Raw genomic sequence first — 27,911 nt, 5'->3', positions numbered from 1 at the left:
GGATCTCTTTCACTGAACCCTGGGGTCTCCTGTAATGGACCATGGGATCTCCCACAATGGAATATGGGGTTTCTCTCACTGAACCCCAGGGTCTCCCACACTAAATCCTTGGGTGTCCCACACTGACCCCTGATTTTATCAATGTATCTACCTGAAGCTGGATAGAATATATCTAATTTTGTTTATTGTGTAACCTGATCAACTTGTTTTCCACACTCAAACCCTCTTTATCTTCATTCACCTGCTTCGAGCTCATTCTTGTATACAGAGTAGTACGAGTTCACTGAATTGTCAGATTCCCCAGAGTGTGCCCAAATGTCATGATCAGATAAAAGGTATTCTTCAAAGTAGTACATGAGCATAAGAATTTGTGTATGTGTGTGGCCCCCTTTGAATTTCTGAGTTAATTTGAAAATAACCAGCATCAATACTTTAAACTTGAACAAGACAAAGATTAGTTTATTTAGACAAAACTACTGTTCTAATTATTCAAGTAAAAGTGATAAGGCTATTAACTAAAAATACATTTATAAAGATTAACAGGAGGTAAAGTTGAAAGGTAATTACAATGATGAAGGTAAGATCAATCTCTATAAATGATGCAGGTCTGTTTCCTCTTGAAATTTCTCATTCTGAATTGAAATAGCTGACACTTGAAGGCAGATTGAGTAGATTCAATGGCTTCTATAGTCAAATAATCAATATTTTCCTGTACAGAAGAGCTCAGGAGGAGAGAGGGAGGTTACTTATTCCTCACTAGTTCTGGAGTTATAGCACTTGCAGATTGCCTGATCTCTTGATAGGACAGATGATTTCCGATTCCTTCCTTTTTGCCTCCCATGGCCAAGAACTCTCTTTAGTGGTGTGCCTCAAAGTTCTTCCTGGGCTCCTGACAATATGGCTGTCTTCAACCAGACTTGATGCAGTTCAAAACTCACAATTAATCGCTGTTACACAAATCCAGGTGGTAACTGTACCAAAAAAAAGGGCAAGGAACTCTTTCACACTGGAGTCATTTTGAAGTGATTTGCAATTTATCACAGAAGCTATGATTTTTCACAACTCAATCGACATCTTGCATTTTAATGTCACTGTGATGGTATGAATGAAAACAGAAAGATGTCAAGGTGTCTGCCTATGCTTTAATTTACCTAAAAATCTAAAAGACCATAAAATTCTACCATAACTACGGAAAAGGACATTTTGAGTTCTAGGAGATCAATTGGTTCCTGAAGCATCCAACATTCCCAAATTCTGTGTTGCATTGTAAATTAAACGTATATACAGATAAACAAGTGGACTCTGTATCCACTTGATGAATTTAAAGCTTGTTTTCACAGGTCTGTATCTGAATGCACAGAAAAAACATTCCCATATCAGGACAGTGCAGTCATTTCTCTGAATTATGCAATCCACCCAGACATGATCACCTCCCTCACTCAGTCGCAGGATTGATGCTGACATCAAAGAACAATGTTATGGAAGCCTGCAATCACTGGCCTACTGCCAACCCCTCAAGCTGCCTGCTGCCTCACCTCCACCCTCACTCCCTGAAAGAGCCAAGGAACCAGACAATGGGAATCTGGGCATTGGTGACGTCATGAGGTGGGACACGGAGGAGAATGCGGCAGCAAGTGAGGGGCAGCAACAACTGGCACACAAATCATGAGTGGCACCAACCTCCCATGCCAGTGTGTTGGCAGGAGAGACAGTATTTAGGTGATTCAGCAAAGGGTTTAACAGTGGGAGAATCGGGGAGGATGAGGGGTGGCTCTGGGGAAGTGGGTTCCCTCCAATTCTGGGTCTGTTGGTGGGAAGCTGGAAAAGCACAGCAGGTCAGAAAGCATCAGAGGAGCAGGGAAGTCAAAGTTTCAGGCCAAAACCCTTTGTCAGGATTCCTGTTTTGATCTGATATAAATCTCCACTGTGATTCTGGCAGGTTTATACAAAGTGAGCTATGAGAAATTGCAATGAGAAATTGTCTAACTATACAATAGAATCCTAACTCTTCACAAAGGTCTTGCCTGAGTAATGATTTGATTTGGTTTGATTTATTATTGTCACATGTACCTAGGTACAGTGATAAGTTTTGTTTTGCATGCAGTACAAGCAGATCATACCATACAAAGCGTATTAGGGTAATAAAGCAGAGCAAGGAAAACAATGTTATGGCTGCAGAGAAGATGCACAAAGAATGAGATCAATGTTAAATTTAAAATTTGAGAACTCAGTTTGGAAGTCTAACAATAGACAGGAAAAAGCTGTTCTTGACTCTGTTGGTACATGTGGTTAAGCCTTTGTATCTTCTCCCTGATGGAAGAGGTTGGAAGAGATTATAACCGCATTGGGAGGGGTCTTTGATTATATTGGTTGCTTACCGAGGCAGCAGGAAGTATAGATGGAGTCAATGGATGGAAGGCTGGTTTGCATGATTGACTGGCCTGTATTCACTACTCTGTAGTTTCTTACGGTCCTGGGCAGAAATGAGGAGTCCCTCAATTATGTTTCATAAACAGGGAATGTGCGTGTGAACTCAAACCCTAACTCCTGCAAGAGTAATCAACCCTCAAATGAATAGGAGAATGAGTAGGATTTCTATCAGGCTCTCAATTGCATACTGCCCTGTGCTACTGCTGAAGTTGAATACTCCCCCATCCAATGTGTCACAACTATGTACAAACCACTAACCACAAACGCCCCCATTGTGAAACCCAGATTTAATGTCTTACTTAAGGCAGGTGAAATTATCTCTTGATGCAATTGGTCCGAGAAACATTGTTGCAGATATCACTCAGGTTTGCTTGCCAGTAGGCAGAAAGCAGTCCACTTCACTTCCAACATAGTCTCCCTGGAAGAAACTCCCATAGTCTGCAAAACACTAAAAAGAAATAAAAATGTCATGAGTTTCATGCCCACTGTATTGAAATGTCTGGAAAATACATTTGGTTGTCTAATGTAATATGGACTGGAACATACTGAGAAACTGATAACGTTCCACATCTTTATTAAAGCACAGCAAGGCCTGCAGCTTGACAACGGTTGCAAAATTCACCCCCATCTCTAGGGAAGAATATCGTGGGCTTGAGGGGGTAGATTAATTGGTCCCTGAGGTGAAAAGGTCACCCTACGATGAGAGACTGAGTGAATCAAGACTATATTTGTTGCAGTTTAGAAGAATGAGGTAACCTTATTGATGCACTGAAGGTGACGATGGGTCTAGTCAGGGCTGGATACTGAGACATCGTTTCCTTCCCCTTGTTGGGGAACCTGGAACTGGGGCACATAATCTCAGGACTAAGGAGATATCATTCAAGACTGAGAGGAGGAGAAATTTCTTCACTCAAAGGGAAGGGAATTGTTGGAATTCTCTATCCTAAAGGCTTTTGGATACTCTGTATTATTTTTAAGGCTGTGATTCGCAGATTTTTGATTGCCATGGGAATTGAGGGATACAGGGAGGAGGGAGGGAAGTCAAACCTTAATCGTATTGAACGGTGGAGCAAGCTTCATGCACTTTGTGGTATAACCTTGCTGCGATCTTTTGTGTTCTTGTTTGTTCACACTCTTAATGTACCTGATTGCACTCATTTTCCATTCCCCTGTTTCTTCCTCAATTGTTAAATCATATTAAGATCAGGAATGTAAAGACCATTTCTTTTCTTTTGATGTGTTTTTTTTTTAAAAATCAGGACTGAAATGAGAAAAGACCTATTTTAAAACCAGAGATTGCAAGGATTGCTGCATGGTACGAAAGTAAGTAATATAACACTTTCACTGTGAACACTGTTTGTGCAGAAGTCAGAAGTCACACGACATCAGGTTACAGTCCAACAGGTTTATTTGAAATCACAAACTTTCAGGATGCAGCCCTTTTATCAGGTGAAGTGAGAGAGGGCAGTGAGACACAGAATTTATAGGCAGAGAGATCAAAAGGTCATACAACTTGTGTGAATGGAGTTTCAGATACTAAGTCTCTGCAAGTTACCAAGAGCATTAGACAGTGAGAGTAAAAAGTGTTAACAGCTGAATAACAAATGAAAGGATGACCTATAATGCAACTCAACGAGGCAGAGAGATTATTTTTAATTTTTTGTAGTTAATTGGTGTAGAGACAAACTAAATGACTGGAATAACATAAATAGGTATAAGAGTCGCACGCCAAGGGTCTAACCAAAGTAATAAGTAATCCAAAACTGTATAAACTAATTAAGGTAGAGAGATCATAACAATTTATCCAGGTGATGGTGACAAAACAGAACAGTGAGGAAGATTTTACAGGTATAGAACAGTGTGGTGGGGTCGTATGTAGCGCAACATGAACCAGAAAACATGGTTGAGGTCATCTTCATGGGTACTTGGCTATCAGTTTCTGCACAGCAATTCTGCATTCTTATCTCAAAGTGGCCTTTGAGATAACTGAAGATTGGAGGCTGAATGTCCTCGACTGCTAAAGTGTTTCCCAACTGGGAGGGAACATTCCTGTCTGGCGATTGTTGTGCGATGTCCATTCATCCGTTGTCATAGTGTTTGCATGGTCTCACCAATATACCATGCCTGGGCAGCACAGTGGCTCAGTGGTTAGCACCGCTGCCTCACAGTGCCAGGGACCAAGGATTGATTCCACCCTCAGGTAACTGTGTTTAGTTTGCACATGTCTGTGTGGGTTTTAGCCAGATGCCCTGGTTTTCTCCCACAGTTCAAACATGTGCAGGCTAGGTGAATTGGCCATGCTAAATTGCCCAATGTATTCAGGGATGTGTAGATTAGGTGTGTTAGCCACTAGAAACGGAGGGTTACAGGGAAAGGATGAGATGGTCTTCAGAGGGTTGGTGTTGACTTGTTGGGCCGACGGGCCTGTTTCTACACTGTAGGGATTCTATGATATCTACGAGATAAACAACATTGGCTGAGACACACGAGTATCTGCCATGTTTGTGGTGGGTGGTGTTCCCACGTGTGATGGTAATATCAGTTTTGATAATCGGACAGGTCTTGCAGAAGTTGCAATGGCAGGCTTGTGTGGTATTGTGGTCGATGTTGTCCTGTAGGCTGGGTAGTTTGCTGCGAACGATGGTCTGTTTAAAGTTTAGTGGTTGTTTGAAGGCGAGAAGTGGAGACGTAGGAATGATCTTGGCAAGATACTTGTCGTCATGTTTGTAGGCTGTGAAGAACGTGGTGTACTCTCTTCGCTCTGGGGAAGTACTAGACAATGAAGGGTACTCTATCAGTCGTATCCGGTGTCTATCTGCTGAGGAGGACATTGAGGCACATCGTAACTGGCGATCGACGAGTTCAGCATCGTATCCCATGTTTAGGAGGGTATGCCTCAAAATCTTTAGGTGTCCATCGCATTCCTTCTCATCTAAGCAGATCCTGTGTATGCACAGGACTTGTCCATAGGGGATAGCTTCTTGAATATGTTTAGGGTGGAAGCTAGAGAGGTGAGGTTATCTGTGGGTTTGCGCGAGAGGTACTGAAGTCTCCGTCCTTGATGGAGATGCCTGTCCAAGAAAGAGACTGATTCTTAAGAGTGGTCCATGGTAATTCGAACAGTGGGATGAAACTTGTTGATATTGCTATGTAGTCATTTCAGTGATTCCTCGTCATGAGTCCAAAGGAAGAAAATGTTGTCAATGTATCTGGTGTATAGCGTTGGTCACAAATCCTGCACAGTAAAGAGGTCTTGCTTGAACTTGTACAAGAAAATGTTGGTATATCGGGATGCAAATTTAGTCCCCATGGCTGTTCCATGGGTCCGGATGAAGAACTGGTTGTCGAAGATCCATCAACCATGCTCACAAGATAGCGCAGAATGTCACCCAGGCACAATGCAATGCCAACCATGCTCTCAAGACCAATTGCAACACCATCATCAAATCAGCAGACAAAGGAGGAGCCATCGTCACACAGAATAGAACAGACTACTGCAAAGAAGCTTACCAACAACTGAACAACCAGGAACACTACAGACAACTACCTGCCAATCTGACCAAAGAACACACCGGTCAACTCAACAGACTGATCAAGACTTTTGATCCAGACCTTCAGAGTATCCTTTGCACTCTCCTCCTGCATACTTCTCACCTTGGAGACTTCCACTGCCTTCCGAAGACACACAAAGCTAACACACCTGGATGTCCTATCATATCAGGCAATGGGACCAAGGGGCAGTGGGCAAAGACCACGGTCTGAGATCTTCCTGCTGAAAGTAAATGGAGGTCCATTCAGTTATTGGAATATCCTAATGTGTCAAATACGTAAATATTAGTATTCTATGTGTAAGAGAGGTCTTTGGTTTTGTGTATAGTCAACTGCAACGTTTTGTGTTTACTTGATATGCAACTGTGCAGAACCAAACTGCTTTTGTGTCAATGCATACATACAAAGATATTTTATGAATTTAAGTATATTTTTGAAATTTAAAAAAAAGCCACTTTAAGTCTGAAGAAAGCCAGTTTATCTTTCCTTCAGCAGTTGCTGTAAGCTGTAAATTTTAGTCAGTAAGGCAGAGACCTTTCATTAGTGAACAGGCACCCTGCGTCTTTTGCAAACCAGTGAAAGTAACTGGAAAAAGGATGACTAAGAAGCAACATTTTGATCAACAGGAGAATCATCGCAACAGGTTCTATGAACAAAGATCACCAACTGGTGTCCCAGATTTCCTTCCATTCTTAACCTGCGTTTTATTGTTCCCCTGCCTATATTTGTCTGTGTGTAAGGGGGAATGTATAAGTTTGAATTAGTAGTTATATGCCGACAGTTCATAACTGTTTACCTGTAGCTGGAATCTATTTACTTGTACTAAATTTTTAAGTACAGAAACCTGGTTCCATGTTTTCTATTAAGCTGTGTCTAGGAGACATTGGGGAATTTTGTACACTTTTACAAATCCTTAACTTCTGTGACGACTCCGAGAACAGTGGAGCTTGATTTCCAGTGCACTATCCCAGAGAGGTGTGACAGGATGGAGATTGTTGTTCCCAACATTCACGGAGTTGCCCCATTGGTCTTACTGTGCCCAAATCCTGATCTACTTGATCATTCAAGCTGCTCAATTAAATTCCCAATTCCACGATTACCCTTACTCTCGCTCCATTCTTTCGAGAGTGGCTTTAGCCACTTCTGGATCCTTCTTCTGAAATGCTTGGTAGTAAGATAAGGATTCGATGAAGCCTTTGATCCACAAGATTGGCACTGACTGCTTGAATTGAATGTTATTGACCCTGGAAAACAAAAAGAAATCCTTTTTAAATGTGAAAACAGAAAGTGCAGATAATGCTCAGCAGGCTGGGCGGCACTTCTGAAGAGAGGGTGCAGTGAGGCGGGGGGAGAGAGAGAGAGACAGTCTGCGCGTTAGGGCTGGTGTACGCGATTAATGAGGTCGGTAGCTTAAGTCAGTAAATTTCCTGACTAGCTGGACTCACTCTGGTAAAAAGTACCACAGAATGAGTAAGCTTCACTTCCAGGAGCTATGATTGGGATAGCATTGGGCCCACTGAGTTCATAATATTTCGGCAGCATGAGCCTTGTAATTAGTTAGGTTTAATAAAGCCTGTATATCATGACTCACAAGAACATGGACATCACATTTTATACATTGCCTTGCTGCTCTGAGACCTTTCAAATGATTTAGGTCCTTTGGGTCCCTCCCACCCCTACCCTCACACAAAACCCTTTCACCTCCCAACCCTCCCCACCAGCACATTGCCTCATGGCTATTCATACCCTGCGTGCCAACTCAACGCTAAATCATCCTTACTCCTCCCTGGCGTGGTCCTGCATACACTACATGCCAACTCATCAAGCCCCCACAGCCCCTCATGTCGTCCCTATAGCCACTTACCCGTCGTCCACCAGATGACAGATGTCAAGAGCCAATGGAATTAAAAAACACTTATAAAAATCTAGCACAGATTTCATTGGATTTTTTTATCCCACAGTGTAGTGTACAATCATTAAGCTCATTCACAAAGTTTTTAAATCCCCTTTTACAAAAACAAACTTCTATGCAGCTAGGCTTTAATAGTATCTTTAAATTGTCAATTAATCTGTGATCTCAAAAACCTCTGCTTAGATAACTAACTTTTGTAACTCAGCCAAGCATTCATAATGGCATAATGCTAGCTGTTTGGAAAGATTCAACTATTAGTTCTATTAAAAATGCCCAATTGCTTTTCCAAACCATGCCTGTCAATCAAAGCAGTCCAATAGACAGCTTTTATTTTAACTCTCACTGACAACTACAGCCTGTTTTTTGTAAGTTTAAGCAGCAAAGCATTTAAAATTTTAGGGACCATTAGATTTATATAAACCTAACCTGCCTTTCAAGAATATTTACATTGATTCCATGAATTTCGTGGCTCCCACATTGTGCATGAAGACGCTTGCAAGAGCTAAAATGGTGTCTGTTCAAACACAGCACTGCATTCAAATGGCTCTGCTATGTTTGGGATTGTCTCCTGTGTGAGCTGCATCAGTTCCTTCCCCCCCACTCCAGCAAAAAACTAGATGTCAGAAATAGGGTCTCTGTGAAAATCCAACCCTTCAGCTCATTAAACTATCAACAAAACTGGAGGAAGTTATCATTTGCGTTACATTTCTTAGCTCTCAAGGTAAAACAGTTCTATCCCTTTCTTTTCTGGCCTTACCAACCTGAGCTGTTACGTATAACATCCTAAGCTTAAATTCCAATGCTCCTTCTAGCTTCACTGGAGCAGCCATGTAAGCACTATGTCTACAAGAGCAGGTCAGAGGCCAGGAACTCTGAAATGACTCTTGACTCCCCAGAGCCTATCCATCATCTACAAGGCACAAGTCAGGAGTGTGGTGGATACTCCCCACTTGCCTGAATGCGTGCAGGTCCAACAACACTCAAGAAGCTTGACACCATCCAGGACGAAGGAGGCACCCTATCCACCACTGTCAACATTCACTCCCATCACCACTGATGCTTAGTAGCAACTGTTTGTACCAACTGCAGCAACTAACCAAGCCTCCTTAGACAGCACCTTCTAAGCCTATGACTGCTCCCCTCTGGAAGAACAAGGACAGCAGCTATATGGGAACGCAATCAATTTCAAATTCCCCTCCAAGCCTCTCACCATCCTGACTTGCAAATGTATCACCATTCCTTCAGCATCACTGGGTCAAAGTCCTGGAACTCCCATTTTAAGGGCATTGTAGGTCAACTTACAACACACAGACAGCAGCGGTTCAAGATGGCGGCTCACCCCCACCTTCTCAAGAAGGATTATGAATGGGTGAAAAATGCTAGCTCAGCTAGTGACATCAACATCCTTAAAAACAAATAAATCCAAAGCACTGACCCTACTTCCATTCATAGTATTATTACAATTATTAACTTAAGCAAAATCCATCACCTCCCTCATTTGCCAGCCCGGAATCCCAAATGCCATTTATTAGCCCAGTCTTATCAACTTCCTTTCAGCAGCCTCCTTCAGTTTGCCGAGGAATTAACTGTACTTCCTGTTTTGAAATGGTATTTTCTAGGCGTGGATACAACTCAACTTTGTTGCCCTGATTTCCGACTCTGTGAGAGTCAATTCCTCACAGAGAAAGGTCTGGTGGCAGAATGAAAGTAGTGAAGAGAGAATTTAAATGTCCAAAATACTGCCACTCCCACCATGACTGCATCCAGTCCATATTCAAGATAGATATCTTCAGAAACCTTGGCCCTTTGTTGATTAAATATATGAACCAATCAACCCATTGGACCATGTGTTGAGTTAATATAGTGGGTGACTCGACAGGTTTGAGTACCATGGTCCAGTCTGCCCTCTGCTGTCACAGATCTGGAAGTGCTGTTTTAAACTCCTGCTGTGTGGTGCTAACAATCAAACCCCAATTTGAACAAACCAATAACATACAGAAAATCATCCTGCTGCTTTTTAAAATCACCTAAAAATTAAACTTTGAGATCTATAATTTAAACTAATTCTACAGTCTACATGCTGGATTTTAAATCACAAATCCAGATCTTTGTTAAGACAGAGGGTGAGATTTCCCCTCTTTGCTGTGGTGAGATTAATGGCAGATATGGTGGCAAAATAGGGGGAGAATGCAAAAAAAAAAGCAGATCCTCAACTTTGAGAAAAGCTTTTCTCAATTTTCCCCTCAAGCTGTAAACGGAGACTTCTGAATTTCACCCTTCAGTGGGTCAACCTTATTTCCATGCATTTGCAACCTCTTGAAGCAACAACTTGCCTGACTTACTTTCCACCTTCCATTCTCTGCTTCTCCACTGAGAAATTAGACAGCACAATGTGGAAAGAAGCCATTCAGCTCACCAAGTCTGCACCCACCCTCTGAGGAGCATCCCACCTAATTCCCCATAACTTTGCGCTCCCACAGCTATTCCATCTAGCCTGAATATATCTAGATACTGAGGGCAATTTAGCATGGCCAATCTACCCAACCTGCATATCTTTGGATTGAGAGATGAAACGACAGCATACAGAGGAAACCCACACAGACATGGGGAGAATGTGCAAACTATACACACAGTCAGCCAGCCAAAAGTGGAATCGAACCCAGGTCCTGGCACTGTGAGGCAACAGTGCTAACCAGTGAGCCACTGTGCTGCCCACCTGCTCTGTTTAACGTGAGAATATACAAATTGGGAGCACTGTGTCGCCCACGGCTGTGACCTGGCCAACGTACAGCTGTTTCTTCCGCAGAATGTGCCTGTATATTCCACGGTCACTACTAGCCTCCTCAACACTTCACCCATGCAAAGCAGCACTGACAAACCACCCAACTCACCAAACCATGAGTCCTGCTCTCAGTCCAATGTAGACACCACTTCAGCCCTTCAACACTTTACTTTGGAGCTGATGGACTTGCATACTTCCACAAGGTAACATTGTGCTGGGACAGATGCACATTTTATGCACCTACACAGAATATTTCTGCACTAACATGGACAGACACATCTTGTGCCTCTTAGTTTGTGTTCTTCATGCTCAGGCACTCTAGCACTGATTCAAAGACTACTAGTATTTTCAGTGCAAGGAATCCTCAGCATTCAGTTACAAGCTGCCAGTGTCTAAGCTGTAGCTTGCTCCTGAGCCCAGAAGGAGAGGCAGACGGCTTGTGATGAAGGGAAATCTGTACAGTCAACCTCTTATGGGGTGGCCATGTCACTGAACTGCACTGTGCCATGTCAACATCAGAGCTGCAGCCTGTGCCAACTGCTTACAGAAGACCTGCAGCACATGGCTCCAAGCAAATGGCGGTGTGAACGTCAACATGAACACACAGTGGAAGGAATAAGGAATAAAGTCACTCAGGCCGACCGTCAGTCAAGGACCTCAAAGTCCAGTTCGGGGTCTGGTTGTAGCCAGTCAGGCACACACAGCCCTATGAGAGTCCAGTGATCCAATTCCTTGCAGCATGTGGAACAGGCCATGGTCAGTCCTGAAGGTCAAGTTCAAGCAGACCAGTGATGACAGGCAGGAGAGTGTCAGGGTGCTGTGGAGATATCAGTCTGGGATGGTGGTGATGGTTTGGGAGTGGATGAAGAGGGGATGTGTCCTGATCAATCAAGGCCGTCCTGCCAAGTCAGTCCGGGCGTGGGCCACAGTCACTCAAATGGGGAGAATTGGGTTTGGTTAATAAGTCTCAGCACTTATCACAGGCCGTCTGCGCAGTCCTGCAAAAAGCAGGCAACTCAAGCCTGGAAATGGTCTTCATTGTACTGGGTATCTGAGAGAACGGTCACTATGATAAGGGGTAATTGCTTATAGCAGGACAGCCCCCCACAGCGAATAGGAAATGACTGGAAGCTGGGGATGGAGGGGTGGGGGAGATTCAAACAGATCATGGTAACCCTGGCCTCTAAATGTAGGGCCAACACGGCCATAAGAACCTCCAACATCATGGGCTGGATGGCTAAGCTGAGCACATTAATATGGGGACATTAATAAGGGGCTCAATCAAAATGGGAGAAGGCTGAAAGGTGATGCTCTTTCATTTTTTAAAAAGTGAAGAAGGCAGAAAACAGAAATCAACAGGCCCATTAGCTTAACATGTGTCAGTGGGGTTTCGAATTGATCATTAACAAAGTAGTAGCCAGACACTTTGGAAAAACTCAACGTAATTAGGAAGAGTCAGCATTATTTTGTCAAAGGAAAGTATGCTTAATCAATTTATTAAACTTCTTTGGACGAGTAACACGTGCTGTAGATAAAGGGGAGCCGGTGGACGTATTGTATTTAGATTTCCAGAAGGCATTTGATAAGATGCCACTTCGAAGGTTATCGCGGTGAAAAAGAAGCTCATGGAGTAGGGTGTAACACATCAGGTTGTTCAGAAGATCAGCTGGATGACCAAAAAAAAACAAAGAATACACATAAATTGATCTTTGTCTGATTGACAGTCTGATCGAGTGGAGTCCTGCAAAGGTTTGTGCTGAGACCTCAACGTTTGACAGTTTCTATGATTGACTTTGAAAAGGGGAGCAAAGGAATGGTGGCTGAACTCACAGCTTAAATAAACATAGGGAGATATGTAAGCTGTGACATCTGAATTTGCATGCAGATGTTGAGTGAGGTGTCAAAACTTAGCAGATGGAGTATAACATGGCAAAATGGGAAGCTGGTTTCTTTGGCAGGAAGAATGAATACTTAGAACATTACTTAAATAGAGAATGACTGTAGAATTCTAAAGGGCAGAGAGAGATATGTTTTCTGAAACAGTAACAGGTGCCCCTTTAAATGACCTTTCTCCCAGCAGATGGCTAATCTTACCAACTCACCTCATCCTGTTGAGCCCTCTCACACTATCCTGTTGCTGGATTTATGCCACTGGATCGATTAATACACCCATTCTGCATTTCCCTTTGGATTGTCCATTCACTTATGCACAAGGTTCTTGCCTCGGCCTCTTGTTGACTGAAATCTGGTTCTTTCTCCTAACTGCAGGTTCCCTGCCTAGCGAGAGCCTTCATCACCTCCGCCACCCAGACACATGGCCTTTATCACCAATTCTCAGCTTGGCCTGTCACACAGTTCCTCTGAAACCTTCTCCTCCACTAAGCAGCTCTGCTGGTGCCAATCCTTCAACCTCACCAATAAAGATCTTCATTCCCTGCCTACTGTCCCAATCCTGAGATTTCTCCAAAATTTCCTTCCCATCCTCACTCTCTGCACAGAGACTCCTCATTCTTGGCAGTTTTAACCTCTACCTTCCTTTTGTCATTGACATCCTGATATCTTTATGAGGTATCGGCTATGACTTTGTCCCTTAAATGAAATTTGACCAGAAACTGAATTGGACTCACCATGTAAACACAGTGACTACAGGAGCACATCAGAGGTTAGGAATATTGCACTGAGTAACTCACCACCTGACTCCCCAAAATCTGTCCAGCATCAACAAGTGTGATGAAATACTCCCCACTTTGCCTGGATGAGTACAGCTCCACCAACACTCATGAAGCCCCACACCATCCAGGAAAAAGCAGTCTGTTTGATTGGCACCACATCCATAAGCATCCGTGCCCTCCACCACTGACACTCATTAGCAGCAGTGTGTACTATCTACAGGATGTACTGCAGAAATTCACCAAAGATGATCAGATAGCACCTTCCAAACCCACAACCACTTCCATCTAGAAGGACGAGGGCAGCGGATACATGGGAACACCACCAACTGCAAGTTGCCCTCCAAGTCACTCACCATCCTGACATGGAAATATATCACCATTCCTTCACTGTCACTGGGTCAAAATCCTGGAATTCCCTCTCTAACAGCATTGTGGGTCAACCTACAACAGGTGAAATGCAGCAGTTAAAGGAGGCTGCTCACTACCACCTTCTCAAGGGCAAGCAGGGACAGGCAATAAATGAGCCAATGACACCCACGTCCCATGAGTGAATAAAATAAAAACGAATGAGGCTGATGAGAAAGAAAAAGACCCTGGAATAAATGCTGTGATGGATCATTCTAATTCTGTGATGTGTGACAGTAAAGACACTCCTCTCATCCATCCGGAATCACAGGGCTTACTGAAAGAGCTGGGAACAAAAAAAAAAAAAAAAAAAGAGACAAATCTATAGGCCAACAGGACAGAAAATGTCTGAAAATTCCTTTCCAATCCCTTTAGTCAATTGACAAGTCAAATCTCCTGGAATGGTTTCATGTCCAATACCTGTACATTGTATGGTGTGATCTCCATTAACAGATCAAACCCAAGACTACATCCTCTTTCTGGGCAACACACAGAGAATGTGATACTGGGGACAGAGGATAAAACCTGCCCTGGAACATCAAACAATGTCTCTTTTGATGTATGTGGACAGAGACAGTATGAGCAATAACACACAGGTACCTCTGCGTACACACTGGGGACATTTATTCCAGCTAAAGGAGGTTGTGAATTGATAACCCAAGCAGATTGAGGGGTTTGATGGGGTTGTTTAATATATATATTAAATATTTCCTCTCTTGGGGGGTGGGGGGAATAGGTTCTGGAATAAGAGCACAGAACATGAACAGTAAAGCTTGATCATTCAGCAAACACCTCATCACTGTTCCTTGAAACTTAAATCTAAGATAGCCTGCTGCATGAATATAAAACAAACTGTGGATGCTGGTGATCTGAAACAAGTAAAAACAGACATTGGTGGAGAAATAGCAGGCCTGGTAACATCTGTGGAGAGAAAGCGGTGTTATCATTTCAGGTCCAGTGACCTTTCTTCAGAACTTTTGTTTGCTGTATAATCTGGTCTCACCTCTCTTTATCAGAGAACGTGATAGTATCAAATATTTCCCTGTATTCAGTCCGAACAATCCGAGTTTTTTCACTCTCATATGGAGCCAGGGTCTTCAATGCCTGGGAACAGGAAGTACAAGAGAAAATTGGTCATTATATCATTTAGTTATTCATTCCTTGGTAGTTATTATTGTGCGTATGGGTTACAAGGATGTGCGCCCCAGATTGCACCAACCTTCCTCCCACACCCCCACTATGACAGAACAGTGGCCAAAGAACCTGAACATATCCAGGTTTTGTTTTCGTTTGCTCCTTAGATGCAAGCGCCACTGGATGGGGGAGCATTTATTTGCCGTACCTAATCAGCCTTGAGAAAGTAGTGGTGAGCTGTCATTTTGAACTACTGGTGTCTTTACAGTGGAGGTACACACACTGTGCTGTTTCAGACAGAGTTCCAGGATTTTGACATTGATGGTAAAGGAATAGAGATATAGTTCGAAGGGGCATGTACTGATCAGCTTTAGCACCACTGCTTTGGATTTGCATGTACAGAATATTGTTGCAATGATTGCCAACGACATAAAACTTAGAAATGCAATTGCATCATGGTGTCATAGAAATGTATAGCACAGAAACATACCCTTCAGTCCAACTCGACCATGTAGTTTAAAAATACTGCGGATTAAGACAACTGAAAAACGGTGCACAGTTTGACAGAACAAATAAGGAATGTGCAGGGGGAATGGGCCACAGGTTCCCAGAACCTGCATAAATGCGACATGAATTTACAACCGCACAGGCGCACAATAACAAATGGAATTGTCACCTCATGGTTTTAGCTGCACATAACAGTGCTCACCATTTAAATGGAAATGACAGCAGAAAATCCTGCAGAGACATGAGATAAATCAGTACAAATCACATATGGTACTCCATTCAGTACAAATCTGCCAGCTCCATGTAGAGTCATACAGTTATGCAGCACAGAAACAGATCCTTCGGTCCAACTTGTCCATGCCGACCAGCTATCCTAAATCAGTCTAGTTCCATTTGCCAGTATTTGGCCCATATCCCTCTAAATCCTTCCTATTCATATACCCAACCAGATGCCTTTTAAATGTTGTAACTGTACCAACCTCCACCACTTCCTCTGGCAGTTCATTCCATACATGCATCACCCTCTGCATGAAAAACTTCCTCCTTAAGTCCTGTTCAAATCTTTCCCCTCTCACCTTAAACCTAGTTTTGAATTCCCCTACCCTGGGAAAAAATGACCTTGACTATTCACCCTATCTATGCCCCTCATGATTTTATAAACCTCCACAAGGGCATCCCTCAACCTTCAAGGTACTATGAACCTGCACCCAATTTACAGATCTTTGCAGCACACAAAACTGATTGACAATAATTTTAAAAAAGGAAACTTGATCATCATTGGCATCAGATAATTGACTTTAAGATCATACATATTGTGAATTATATTTCAAATCCATTTGAAAGAATGGGAATCTTACAATCTACAGTGATAAGTGTTTTACATTCTGAATTGTATATCATAGAATCCCTACAGTACAGAAACAGGCCATTTAACCCACCAAGTCCACACCAACCCTCCGGAGAGCATCCCACCAAGAGCCACCCCATTCCCATAACCCTACATTTCCCATGGCTAACCCACCTAGCCTCCACATTCCTGGACACTATGGGCAATTCAGCATGGCTAATCCACCATACGTGGTCCATATCCCTCTATCCTCATCTTTGGACTGTGGGAGGAAACTACAACACCTGGAGGAAACCCACGTAGACACAGGGAGAATGTCCAAACTCCACACAGACAGTTGCCAAGGGTGGAAACAAATCCAGGTCCCTGGTGCTGTGAGGCAGCAGTGCTAACTATTGAGCCACCATGCCACCCATGTATGTGAAATGGAGACCTCTAATGTTATAGATTGGTAGTAGGAAGATTGGGTGAACTGATTTAATATCTGATTTTACATTTGCTCCAGATACTTGTACACTGGATTTTCACAGCCATGGTTTTGCAGCTTGTTCAGGTGGTGCTCCTCTGGCATTAACGTGGGTTGATCTCTACAATGCCACAGCTGATAGTGCTACATTGCCTTTTGTGTAACCTCACCAAATGAAGGACAATTACTGTGGCTACAGCAACTGCAATTACCAACGTGCTAATTAGAGTACTGCTACTTAAACCAAAGTCGCCTCACACATTCCCGTCAGTGTCTGTGTCGTATTCTCCAATGACTCGTTCTGCATTGTAAAAGCAATGCTTTCACATCAAAGCTTTCATCAATCACCACACTCCCATTGACACTGTCCTCATTCCTACATTCTCATCAATTACTCAAGATTAATCATCCCAGAACCTCGGATATCAGCGTTAGCTGGCATTGCCCTGACCTGAATAAGCCATCAAAAAATGGTGTCCAGACAGAATCAAAGGTGATTTGGCTTTCAGAGCTGGAAACAAAGCAGGGAAAAGATCTGCTTCACCTGTTCCTCAATAACATGGAGGTGGCTCATAGAGTCATACAGCACAGACATGGACCCTTTGGTCCAACTCGTTTGCACTAAACAGACATTCCAACCTGACCTAGTCTCATTTGCCAGCATTTGACCTATTTCCCTCTAATCCCTGCCTAGTCATATACCCACCCAGATATCTTTTAAATGGAGTAATTGTACCCAACTCCAGCACTTCCTCTGGCAGCTCGTTGCATAGGCACATAACCCTCTACACGAAAAAGTTGCTTCTCAGGACCTTTTTAAACTTTCTCCTCTCACCTTAAACCTATACCCTCTAGTTTTGGTATCTCCCACCCTAGGAAAAAGATCTTGGCTATTCACCCTATCCATGCCCCTCATGATTTTATAAACCTCTATAAGGTCACCCCTCAGCGCACAATGCTTAGGGAAGAAAGCCGCAGCCAATTCAGTCTCCCCCTATAGCTCAAAATCTCCAGTCCCGACAACAACCTTTTAAATCTTTTCTCAACCCTCGAGTTTAACAACATTCTTCCGAAGAAGGGCAACCAGAATTGTACACTGTACCCCAAAAGTTGACAACCCGTGATTTCATCGGTCTGCTTTCTCTGGGTCTACAGCCATGACATGCTGATCACGTCGAAGAGCACGCTGCTGGTCCTTCCTTTCTGTACAGATATCGCTGGGTTTACAAGCCCTGTGGCGGTGAGAGGCCTTTAAGTGATCACAACTTAGCGATTTATGGGCATCCGTGGTGGTTGGTGATGGAGGACAGGGAGATTTACTGTGGGCATTCCCAAACAGAGCTTAAACATTTACAGACTCGGGATTAAAGGAACCACTACAAGTATTGGTGTGGGGAGAAAAAACACAGGACCTCTTTCCTTTTCTCATCAAATTCCCCACATTTACACTCTGTTGACATTGCACTCCATTTCTGGCCACACTGGCAACCACTGACTAACTGGTGGCATGGTGGCACAGTGGTTAGCACTGCAGCTTCTCAGGTTCAATTCCACCCTCAGGCAACTGTCTGCGTGGAGTTTGCACATTCTCCCCATGTCTGTGTGGGTTTCCTCCCACAGTCCAATGATGTGCAGGTTAGGTGGATTTGCCATGCTAAATTGCCAATAGTATCCAAGGGATGTACAGGCTACGCGGATTAGCCACAGGAAATACAGGAATAGGGTTGGCGTTGGATCTGGGTGGGATGGCGTTTGGAGGGTCAGAGCAGACTCGATGGGCTGAATGGCATCTTTCTGCCTGAAGGGATTCTATGAACTGAAAGGAAAAGCAGAGGTGGGGTGGGGGGTGGGGGTGGTGGTGGTGGGTCAAACTGGTACGCTGAGCTCAGCGCTGATCACGTTCAGCCACCAGGACTGAGTAGGTCAAGGACCTGTTCTGCTAGAGGAGTTAGCATTCTTATCAAAGGTGGCAGCAGAATGCTGGGGGCCTGGTCCTCAGTGAGGAACCTACTCTTCCAAAAAATCTGCAAGTCAGAGAATTGCAGTTATAATAGCTGTGATTGTTTGATCAGGGCTCCCTCTGAGCACAGGTCTCCCCACTAAGTCTGCCAAAATCAATTACAGTGAGGCAGTGCCCAACATCACTGTTTCTACACATCATCCTCCCCTTTACAAAAATAACGTCAGTCTTATGCATCTTGGAATAACGTCAGTCTTGAGCATTTGTACAATTGGTTTGGACTGGGGCAGTGAAAGGAGAGATGATCTAAACCACACGTTACACATGGACAGATCCTATTCTGTTACAGTTGCTCAGTTATCTCCAGTCAGCTACCTACCTGTTGCACAACCTGGGTCAAACGCTCAGAGCAGGCATTGTAATGCAATTCAAACGGTACTCGGTAGCAATACAGAGCCAGGCAGCCTTTGGGTTTTAAAACCCTGTCAACTTCCTTCATGAACTTCTCCAAATCAAACCAATGCGCAGCTGCTGCTGCTGTTAGCAGGTCGACAGAACCATCCTTGAACTCCAGTTCTTCTGCCACACCCTGTCTGTGGAGTGAATCGACAAACGCAGGAGTATAACACCTTCAATAGAGTTTATTTGGACATCTCAGGGACATCTTGTACCCCAGTGAGCAAGAATTGTTTGTTGATTGAGAACAAATTATCATAGAGTCTCTACAGTGTGGAAGCAGGCCATTCAGCTCATCGAGTCAACACCAACCCTCCAAACAGCATCCCACCCAGACCCAACCTCCCACCACATCCCTGTCACTTTGCAGTTCCCAAGGACAATCCACCTAGCCTACACATTCCTGGACACCATAGGGCAATTTAGCATGGCCAATCCATCTAACCTGCACATCTTTGGACTGTGGGAGGAAACCAGAGCACCCAGAGGAAACCCACGCAGTCACGGGGAGAATGTTCAAACTCCACACAGACAGTCGCCCAAGGGTGGAATCAAATCTGGGTCCCTGGTGCTCTAAGGCAGCAGTGCTAACCACTGAGCCACGGTGTCGCCCATTGGAATATTGCGATAAGGCAACTGGAAGCCGGTCACGGGTCGAAGATCAGTTCTACCCAGGACATATTTTGGAGGAAAGGCCCAAGCCTGCCTTTGATCCAGCCTGCTCACCCCCACCAGTGCCCTTTCTAGTTGCCCCTTTGGTAAACTCAAAATTGTTTCTTAAATATTCCCAGGGGTGAAACACCATTCAGTTTTCTCATTGTCAAGAAACATCCTCCAGGTTGAGGAACTTTAAGTTCAGTGGAGAGAGTTGATGATGACTGGGGCAAGAGGTGAAAGCCAGAACAGTATGAGAGAGATGTTTTGGAGGGGTGACCCTTATTTCTGGGGATTTAGTTAGTGTTAAGCCAGGGGAGATAATCACAGCTGGGTGTCTGGAGATGACCCAGATCACCGGTTGTGAAATGAGTTTGGCTCAAATAAACCCCTCCCCCAACAAAGCTTTAGCATCCTGACCTAGACAGTGGCAGAGTATCACAACCCGATTGTTTTATTATGCAGGCTATGAAAATTACAAACAGTGCGAACTTCACGTGAATGTTTCTGCTCAGCTTGGAATGAAATTCTCTCTTTAATATTTCCATTTCATTGTTTGGTCTTGACTATCCTGCAATGCAATGCAGTGGTTCTCCAACTGGTGCATTTGTGACAACATCCTCCTGCCCTGCCTCCCTCACCCGATCTCAATAATAAAACAATTCAATTCCCACAATGTGAAAGTGCTGCATTGAAAGAGGGTTTGAAAGTTACTTTGATGAGCACAGATATTTATTTACAGATGATAATGAGATGGGTGTTTCTGCTTCCCATTGTACAGTTTGTCTCTATAAGCTCTCCTTGCGGGGTGAGGCACTCTCCTGGACCCCATGCCTCCCATTTCACATTGAGCCACCCCCTGCCAGATCTCTGCAGTGTGCTGACCCCAGTTTGGGAGCCAATGACTGAATTCTAGCAGAAAGGCAATGAACCCGGATGTTCCATCCTGTTGCGACCGGACAAGGTGGTAGAAGTGGGAGTGCTTGGTGTGTTGGTTAGGGAAGGATTGGTATCGAAGAAAGGAATTTGAAGTGCAGGAATGTCTGGTTTTGACAGAGACAGGATGTGAAGGATTAATGTCTGCAATTGGCCTTTGGGGACTGAGACTGGATGTGACCAGAGAGGGCAGGGGCGATGGATGAGAACGAATTCAGAAGAGATTTACCAGGATGTTGCCGGGAATGGAGGGTTTGAGTCATAAGGAGGCTGGATAGGCTGGGACTTTTTTTTCCCCTGGAGCATGGGAGGTTGAGGGCTGACCTTATAGAGGTTTATAAAAACGTGAGGGGTATAGATAAGGTGAATGGCAGGTGTCTTCCCTAAGGTGAGGGATTTCAAGACCAGGGGCCATATATTTAAGGCAAGAGGAGAAAGACTTAAAGACATGAGGGGCAATTTTTTTTTTCAAACACCAAGTGGTCCACACGTGGAACGAGCGTCCACAGGAAGTAGCGGATGCGGGTGCACTTAAGACATTTAACAGACATATGGATAAGTACATGAATAAAAAATATTCGGAGGGATACATGCCAAGCACAGGCAGGTGGGACTAGTTTAGTTTGAGATTATGTTCGGCATGGACTGGTTGGACTGAAGGGTCTGTTTCCATGCCGTACGAGTCAATGGCTCTACGCCTGGGGCTGTTTAGCTCTATATAATTTGGTATCACCCTGGCGCACTCTGCCACTGCCATCAATGGAGCTCCGATTGGAGGGATATATTGTGTCCATTAATTACCTGTAAGAGACATTATCAGGTCCATCTACCTTCTTGGCCTCTTCAATCTGAGCTTCACTCACATCAATCCCAACCACTCTGTCAAAGTAAGAAGCCAATCCCCTGGTGCTTTGGCCTGAGCCGCATCCAATATCCACTGCGAGGGTGAATGGCTTGCCCTTCTGAAAAGGGGACAATATTTTTCATTAAACACACACCTCCTGACTACCATCCCCATTCCACCTGAGAATCTCTGTGCTTAGTAATTCCACGTCCAGTTATGATAGTCACACAATGTATGATTGGAGGGTTTGAGCTATCGGAAGAGGCTGAACAGACGGCAACTATTTTCCCCGGAGTGTCAGAGGTTTATGGGGGACTTTACAGAGGTTTATAAAATCATGAGGAGCATGGATAGAGTGAATTATCAAAGACTTTTCCCCAGGGTAGGGGGGAGTCCAAAACTAGAGGACATAGATTTAAGGTGAGAAGGGAAAAATATAAAAGTGATCTAAGGAGCAACTTTTTCACACAGAGGGTGCTGCGTGTATGGAATGGGCTGCCAGAGGAAGTGGTGGAGGCTGGTATAATTACAATATTTAAAAGGCATCTGGATGAGTACATGAATAGAAAGGGTTTAAAGGGAATATGGGCCAAATAATCACAAATGGGACTAGATTTATCTAGGATATCTGATCAGCATGAACCAGTTGGACCAAATGGTCTGTTTCCATGCTGCCCAACTCTATGACTCTATGAGTTAATCGCAGCAAAGCTGTGTCTTCAGACAGTCAATGCCAAATGTAACAAGGAAGCTAGTTCTGGTAAGAAGGCAAGCTGCATGCTCGCAATATCATGGATGAAATAATCTAAAGGATCATCAATAATGTCACACCATGAACTTGAAGGACAGAAAAAACTATAAGAATTCAACTCCAGGATTCTTCAGTAGCAGAACTCTGGAGGATAACGCCACACAAGGAGTGCATACAATAAGACAGATACTGTTGGTTGGAATCACAGCTAAATTCTACCATTAATCAGGTAGCAGCCAAGCGGGTTATGCGACTTAACTTGCTTACTTGAGGGATCTTATTTTATTTGCTGAATGCAATAAAGTTTAAACAACTGTTTCTACAGTGATTGTAACAAGGTCAGCCAAGTGGACTTCATAGAATATGAGTTCCCTGATTGGGGCTGTTAATCCAGTCCAATCAGGGAGCCCCGGCTGACACATATAAACAGGAGTGTCAGAGGTTCTGTTCACTCTGAGAGCTGACGAAGGCGGTACAAAAGTCAAGGACTGTTCATGTGTAAGAAAAGGTTGACTTGGTGACGAGCTACCAACCTTTGGAGTTATTTCAGTTTCAGTATTTGATCGTCTGAGAGATTTCTTAATAAGTGGCTGAAATAAACGTAGCTCGTGGTAATTTACACACAACAGGACATCAACCCTGTTTCTCTCTGCACTGATGCTGATAGGCCTGTTGAGTATTTCTATTCCATTCCACATTTGTTTTCTCTCTGTTTTACATGTAAAGCCTCTTGCAATCTGCTTTCATGTTTCATGTTGTTTTACTCTCATTTTCTACTTCGTAAAAATTCTCTCATGGAAATGGGCATCACAGGCTAGGCCAGCATTTATTATCTGTTCCTAGTTGCCCTGGAGGTGGTGGTGACAGGCCTTCTTGAACCACTGCTATAGGTAGACCCACGATGCCATTCAATTTTTGAGACTTATCAGTGGATACAACCAAATGGCCATTTCAGACGGCAGTTAAGGGTCAACCACATTGCTCTAGGTCTGGAGTCATATGAAAGCCGGACAAGGTAATAACAACAAATTTCCTTCCCTAAAGTGCATCAGTGAACCAGATGGGTTTTTATGACAATGGTTTCCTGGTCATTATTAGATTTAATTCCAGATACTTACCGAATTCAAATTGAGTTATCTGCCACAAAGGAATTCAAACGCTGGTGCCTAGAAGATGCAGGTAAAACAAAGAACTGTGGATGTTGAAGATCTGAAGCAAAACAGAAATTGCTGGAGAAATCCAGCAGGTCTGGCAGCATCCATGGAGACCAAGCCAAGTTAATGTTTCAGGTCTCCTGATCCTTCTTCAGAACAATTCTGAAGAGAGGTCACCGGACCTGAAACGTTAACTGCTTTTTCTCCACAGATGCTGCGAGATCCATGGAGTTTCTCCAGCAATTTCTGTTTTTGCCCCAGAAGATCACCTGGATTTCTTGTGTAGAAATAAGATCACTACACCATCACTTCCATTTCTCTCTTTTTATAATTTTCTTAGTCACCTATTGGTGGTTTAAAATTATTCTTCACCAAAAGGCTTACTGTTCTTTTCTCGTAACATTGTAAACTGTTGCTGGTCATCTAACATAATCATTAACTACTCTAAGTATTTACGTTTTACCTCCTGATCCACTTCATGGAAGGTGTTTTCATTGAGAACTGTAAATTATTTTCCTTCTTATGGCATTCCTTTTCTACCATCCTACCTTTTGATATAACTTTTTAACACATCTCAGACAACTCACTCCTCAAACCTCTGCAATTGGCTTTGTTAGAATTTAAGACCCTGGTTTTAGGCTTAGCCAGATCACTGTCAGAATTAATACAAATTTTATCATACGATGATCACTTCATAATCAGATTTCTAATTAATCCTGACTTATTACACAGTGCTAGATTTAAAATAACCTGTCCTTCTGTTGGCTCCTCAATATATTGTTCTGGAAAGCTACCTCAAATCCAGTCTGTGAACTTGTCCTCTAGTTACCTTTGCCAACTTGGTTGGTAGAGTTTAAATGAAGTTTAAAATCGACAACAATATTGCATTAGCCATTTAGCATGCCTCTTGAATTTACTAACTTATGGGGGAGGCGATGGCCTCGTGGTATTATTGCTGGACTATTAACCCAGAGGTGCAGATAATGTTCTGGAGACTTGGGTTCGAATTCCAACATGGCAGAATTTGAATTCAATAAAAATCTGGAATTAAGAGTCTAATGATGACTATGAATCCATTGTGGATTGTCAGGAAAAACCCATCTGGTTTACTAATGTCCTTTGGGGGGAAGAAACTGCCATCCTTACCTGGTCTGGGGTATATGTGACTGCAGACACACAGCAATGTAGTTGACGTTTAACTGCCCTCTGGCCATATAGGGATGGGCAATAAATGCTGCCTGACCAGCGATGCCATCATCCTATGAATAAATAAAGGCAAAAAAAAACTCAACACGATGATTACTTCCACCAGTGTCTGCTCCCCTTCACTATTTCTTAACTCCACCCATAATGACTCGACATGCTGATTTTCTGGACTTGAAATGTTAACTCCGTTTTTCTCACCATGGATGCTGAGTTTCTCCAGCGAGTTCTGTTTTTGCCCCAGAACATTCTCTTGACTAGTAACAAGACCACTACACCATCACCTCCATCTCTAATTTTTTTAGTCAGAGTCGTAGAGATGTACAGCACAGAAACAGGCTCTTCAGTCCAACTCATCCATGCCGATTAGATATCTTAAGTTAATCTAGTACCATTTGCCAGCTGTTGGCCCATATCCCTCTAAACCCTTCCTATTCATGCACCCATCCAGATGCCTTTTAAATGCTGTAATTGTACCAGCCTCCATCACTTCCTCTGGCAGCTCATTCCCCCTTTTGGTGATCTTTCACATTGAAATTTTTTTTCACTTCTTATGTTTTCAAGTACAACCCTTTCTCTTTTATGCCTCTATCCCAATGTTTATCATTATCTCACATCCTTCTCTGAAAATCAAGTACCTGTAACCCAAGATATTTGATTTCCAGAGTTGGTCATCCTCCAACCATATCTCCATAATGACGATTCTATTAAACCCTATCTCTGTACATGTCCTTAATTCAACCTTGTTAGGAATGTTTCATCCATTCAGATACAGCACCTTTGATTTTCATGGTTTACTATTCTTTTTATCAATGTGACCTTGATCTGAAATATTCCATTCACATTGTTAAAATCCTGACACAAACTGCATGATTTTATCCAAATTGTGAGTCCGCTCCACAGACTTTCCTCTTCAGGTTTCTGGGTTATCTAAACCCTGCCTCTGGCCATGCTTGAGGTGCCAGTAGATGGAGCCAGGGACCCCTTCATGTTTCAGACCTGTCCAAAATTATAGAATCCCTACAGTGCAGAAAAAGGCCATTCAGCCCATCAAGTCTGCACCAACGCTCTGAAGAGCATCCCACCCAGTCACCGACCCTACCTCCGGGACACTGGCCATGGCCAACTCACCTAGCCTGCACATTCCTGAAAACTAAGGACAATTTAGCATGGCCAATCCACCTAACCTGCACATCTTTGGACTGTGGGAGGAAACCCACGCAGACACAGGGAGAATATGCAAACTCCACATGGGCAGTCACTTGAGGCTGGAATCAAACCTGGGTCCTTGGCGGTGAGTCAGCAATGCGAATCCCTGAACCACGGTGCCAACCAGGGCAATTAAGACATTGCGTGGGGTGAGAATGGGCAATTGATCAGTGAGATGTAACGAAAATCCAGGAGTTAGATTAGCAGCAGTCTTGATGCTGGTAGGAGTTCTGTGACGTTCGAATAATCACATTTCAGGTTTTGGGTCAAGAGAACTCTTTTTTCACTCTGCAGGCTGCTGCTTGAGAAGGAGAGACGTTTTACTCAGATCAGACTGCATGGACTGGTTCATTAACTGACCCTCTCACACAACCTGCTTATCCCTTGTGCAGCCCTGAAACTGACCGCCCCACTGTCACATTCAACTCGTACAAAAAAAAAAGCTTTAGTCCCTATTTCCAACACGTAATTACATAAACGCGGGCCTCACATCGTCGAAACGAGCGACATTGGTTTTGCAAAACCTATGCACAAAACCCTGGAATAGTGGAGTGGGTTCTCGCACAGAAGGAGGCCATTTCACTCGTTGTGTTCATGCCAGCTCTCTCTTTAGACCATCACCACCACGACCACCACCCCAAAAAAAAACCCCAACCCCAGTCCCCTCTTGCTTGCATCCTAAACCCTAGTTGTGAACGATATTGACGGTTGAACGGTAACGCTTTGACAAATTCCTTGCAAGAACTGCGAGTGCCGTAAATCGGGAACAGGAGCAGAAGTTTGCCGGAAAAGCTCAGCAGGTCTGGCAGCATCTGTAAAGCAGAGAGAGCAAAAGAAATCAGGGCCTCAGAAACGGGAAGGGCCACGGGACCCGAAACGTTTAACTCCTTGATGATATTTTTCTCTCTCTCTCTGTTTCACAGATGCTGCCAGACCTGCTGAGCTGTTCCAGCAAACTTTTGCCCGTGTTCCCCTACTCGTAGTGAGCCTACTTCTTTAAAAGGGGGCGTTGGGGCTTATCCAGCTGAGTTTGAAGACGGACTCATTTTTTGTTTCCCTTTCAACACAGTTCTGGAGATTTGTGTGTCGTTTACGGCCGGCTAACCTCATAAGGAATGGTCTCTCATGGGCAGCTGGATGACGGGAATGGGCCTTTTATGGATCCACTCGACCTTCAGAAAGAGGAAAACAAGGCGGTTTTCAGAAGGTTTCAGTTACCACATCAGCTTTTATCAGCACAAAAAAAAGTGGGAAATACACCCCATTCAAACAAACCCAGTGGGTTCGGACTCACTGACGGATCCGGGACGGCGGCAGCCAAAACAAAAAAAAAACCTTATTTGCTGATACAGGTCGAGCTGCTGCCATCTTCGGGTTGACCTGCTCATGTGCCGGGGGAACCTGCTCCGCCTTATTCCTCCACACTCTCACCTTTCTCTGCAAGTAGTCGAGGATGAGGTTGCGGATTTGGAAGGGCGAGGAGAGCCGGTATCTCTGGTACAGGGCGGCGTGTTCCCGCTCTTCAAACAGTCGCGACGCCATCTTGGCGCAGCTCGTGCGGTCAATAACCGCCGGCGAAGGTGCCTCTCCCCGACTCCCGTTAATATTTTAACACGCAGCAGGATTAAACAGTGTGGTTCTGACCGCCACCCCCCACCCCACCGTCCCCAGTCCCCTCGGTCGCCCTTTTCCAGCCGTAAACGCTTTCGTGGCGCTGCTTTCTACCGCCGAAACATTCCGTTCAAGCCTGAGGTAACTGATCAATCGGCGCAGAGGGTTGAGTGCAAGGCCGGGGCGAGCTTTGCCTCTGCGAATTATTGTCAGTGTTTTCTGTGAGTTTGGTGAAAGTTTGGTCACAGACAGACAGTTTCTACGATTCTAAGCCTACTAGCTGTTGGACTATGCCCTGTGTATGAAGCAAGGACATTGCACAGGACAAAACTTGCAGTTATGTGGCTGTGTTCAACAGCAACAATCTGTACAAAAACAAAGTTGCTGGAAAAGCTCAGCAGGTCTGGCAGCATCTGTGAAAGTAAAAAA

The 27,911-nt window shown here is 43.9% G+C and overlaps 1 protein-coding gene across 1 annotated transcript; it reads right to left on the bottom strand.

Moving 5' to 3' along the window:
- Positions 1-488: 488 nt before the first annotated feature.
- Positions 489-27,502, bottom strand: LOC109929170 (putative methyltransferase DDB_G0268948). Its single transcript, XM_020528965.2, has 7 exons — positions 27,303-27,502; positions 21,512-21,672; positions 19,044-19,257; positions 14,754-14,854; positions 7,086-7,223; positions 2,730-2,878; positions 489-971 (listed from the first exon to the last, which is right to left on the bottom strand). The coding sequence occupies exons 1-6, from the start codon at positions 27,411-27,413 to the stop codon at positions 2,788-2,790; spliced, it is 816 nt and encodes a 271-aa protein (XP_020384554.1). The 5' UTR covers positions 27,414-27,502; the 3' UTR covers positions 489-971; positions 2,730-2,787.
- Positions 27,503-27,911: the final 409 nt, after the last annotated feature.

The sequence above is a fragment of the Rhincodon typus genome, chromosome 7 (assembly GCF_021869965.1).
Source record: "Rhincodon typus isolate 14 chromosome 7, sRhiTyp1.1, whole genome shotgun sequence".
NCBI classification, from domain to species: domain Eukaryota; kingdom Metazoa; phylum Chordata; class Chondrichthyes; order Orectolobiformes; family Rhincodontidae; genus Rhincodon; species Rhincodon typus.
The sequence above is the reverse complement of the archived record's forward strand: the minus strand, read 5'-3'. Positions and strand labels throughout refer to the sequence as shown.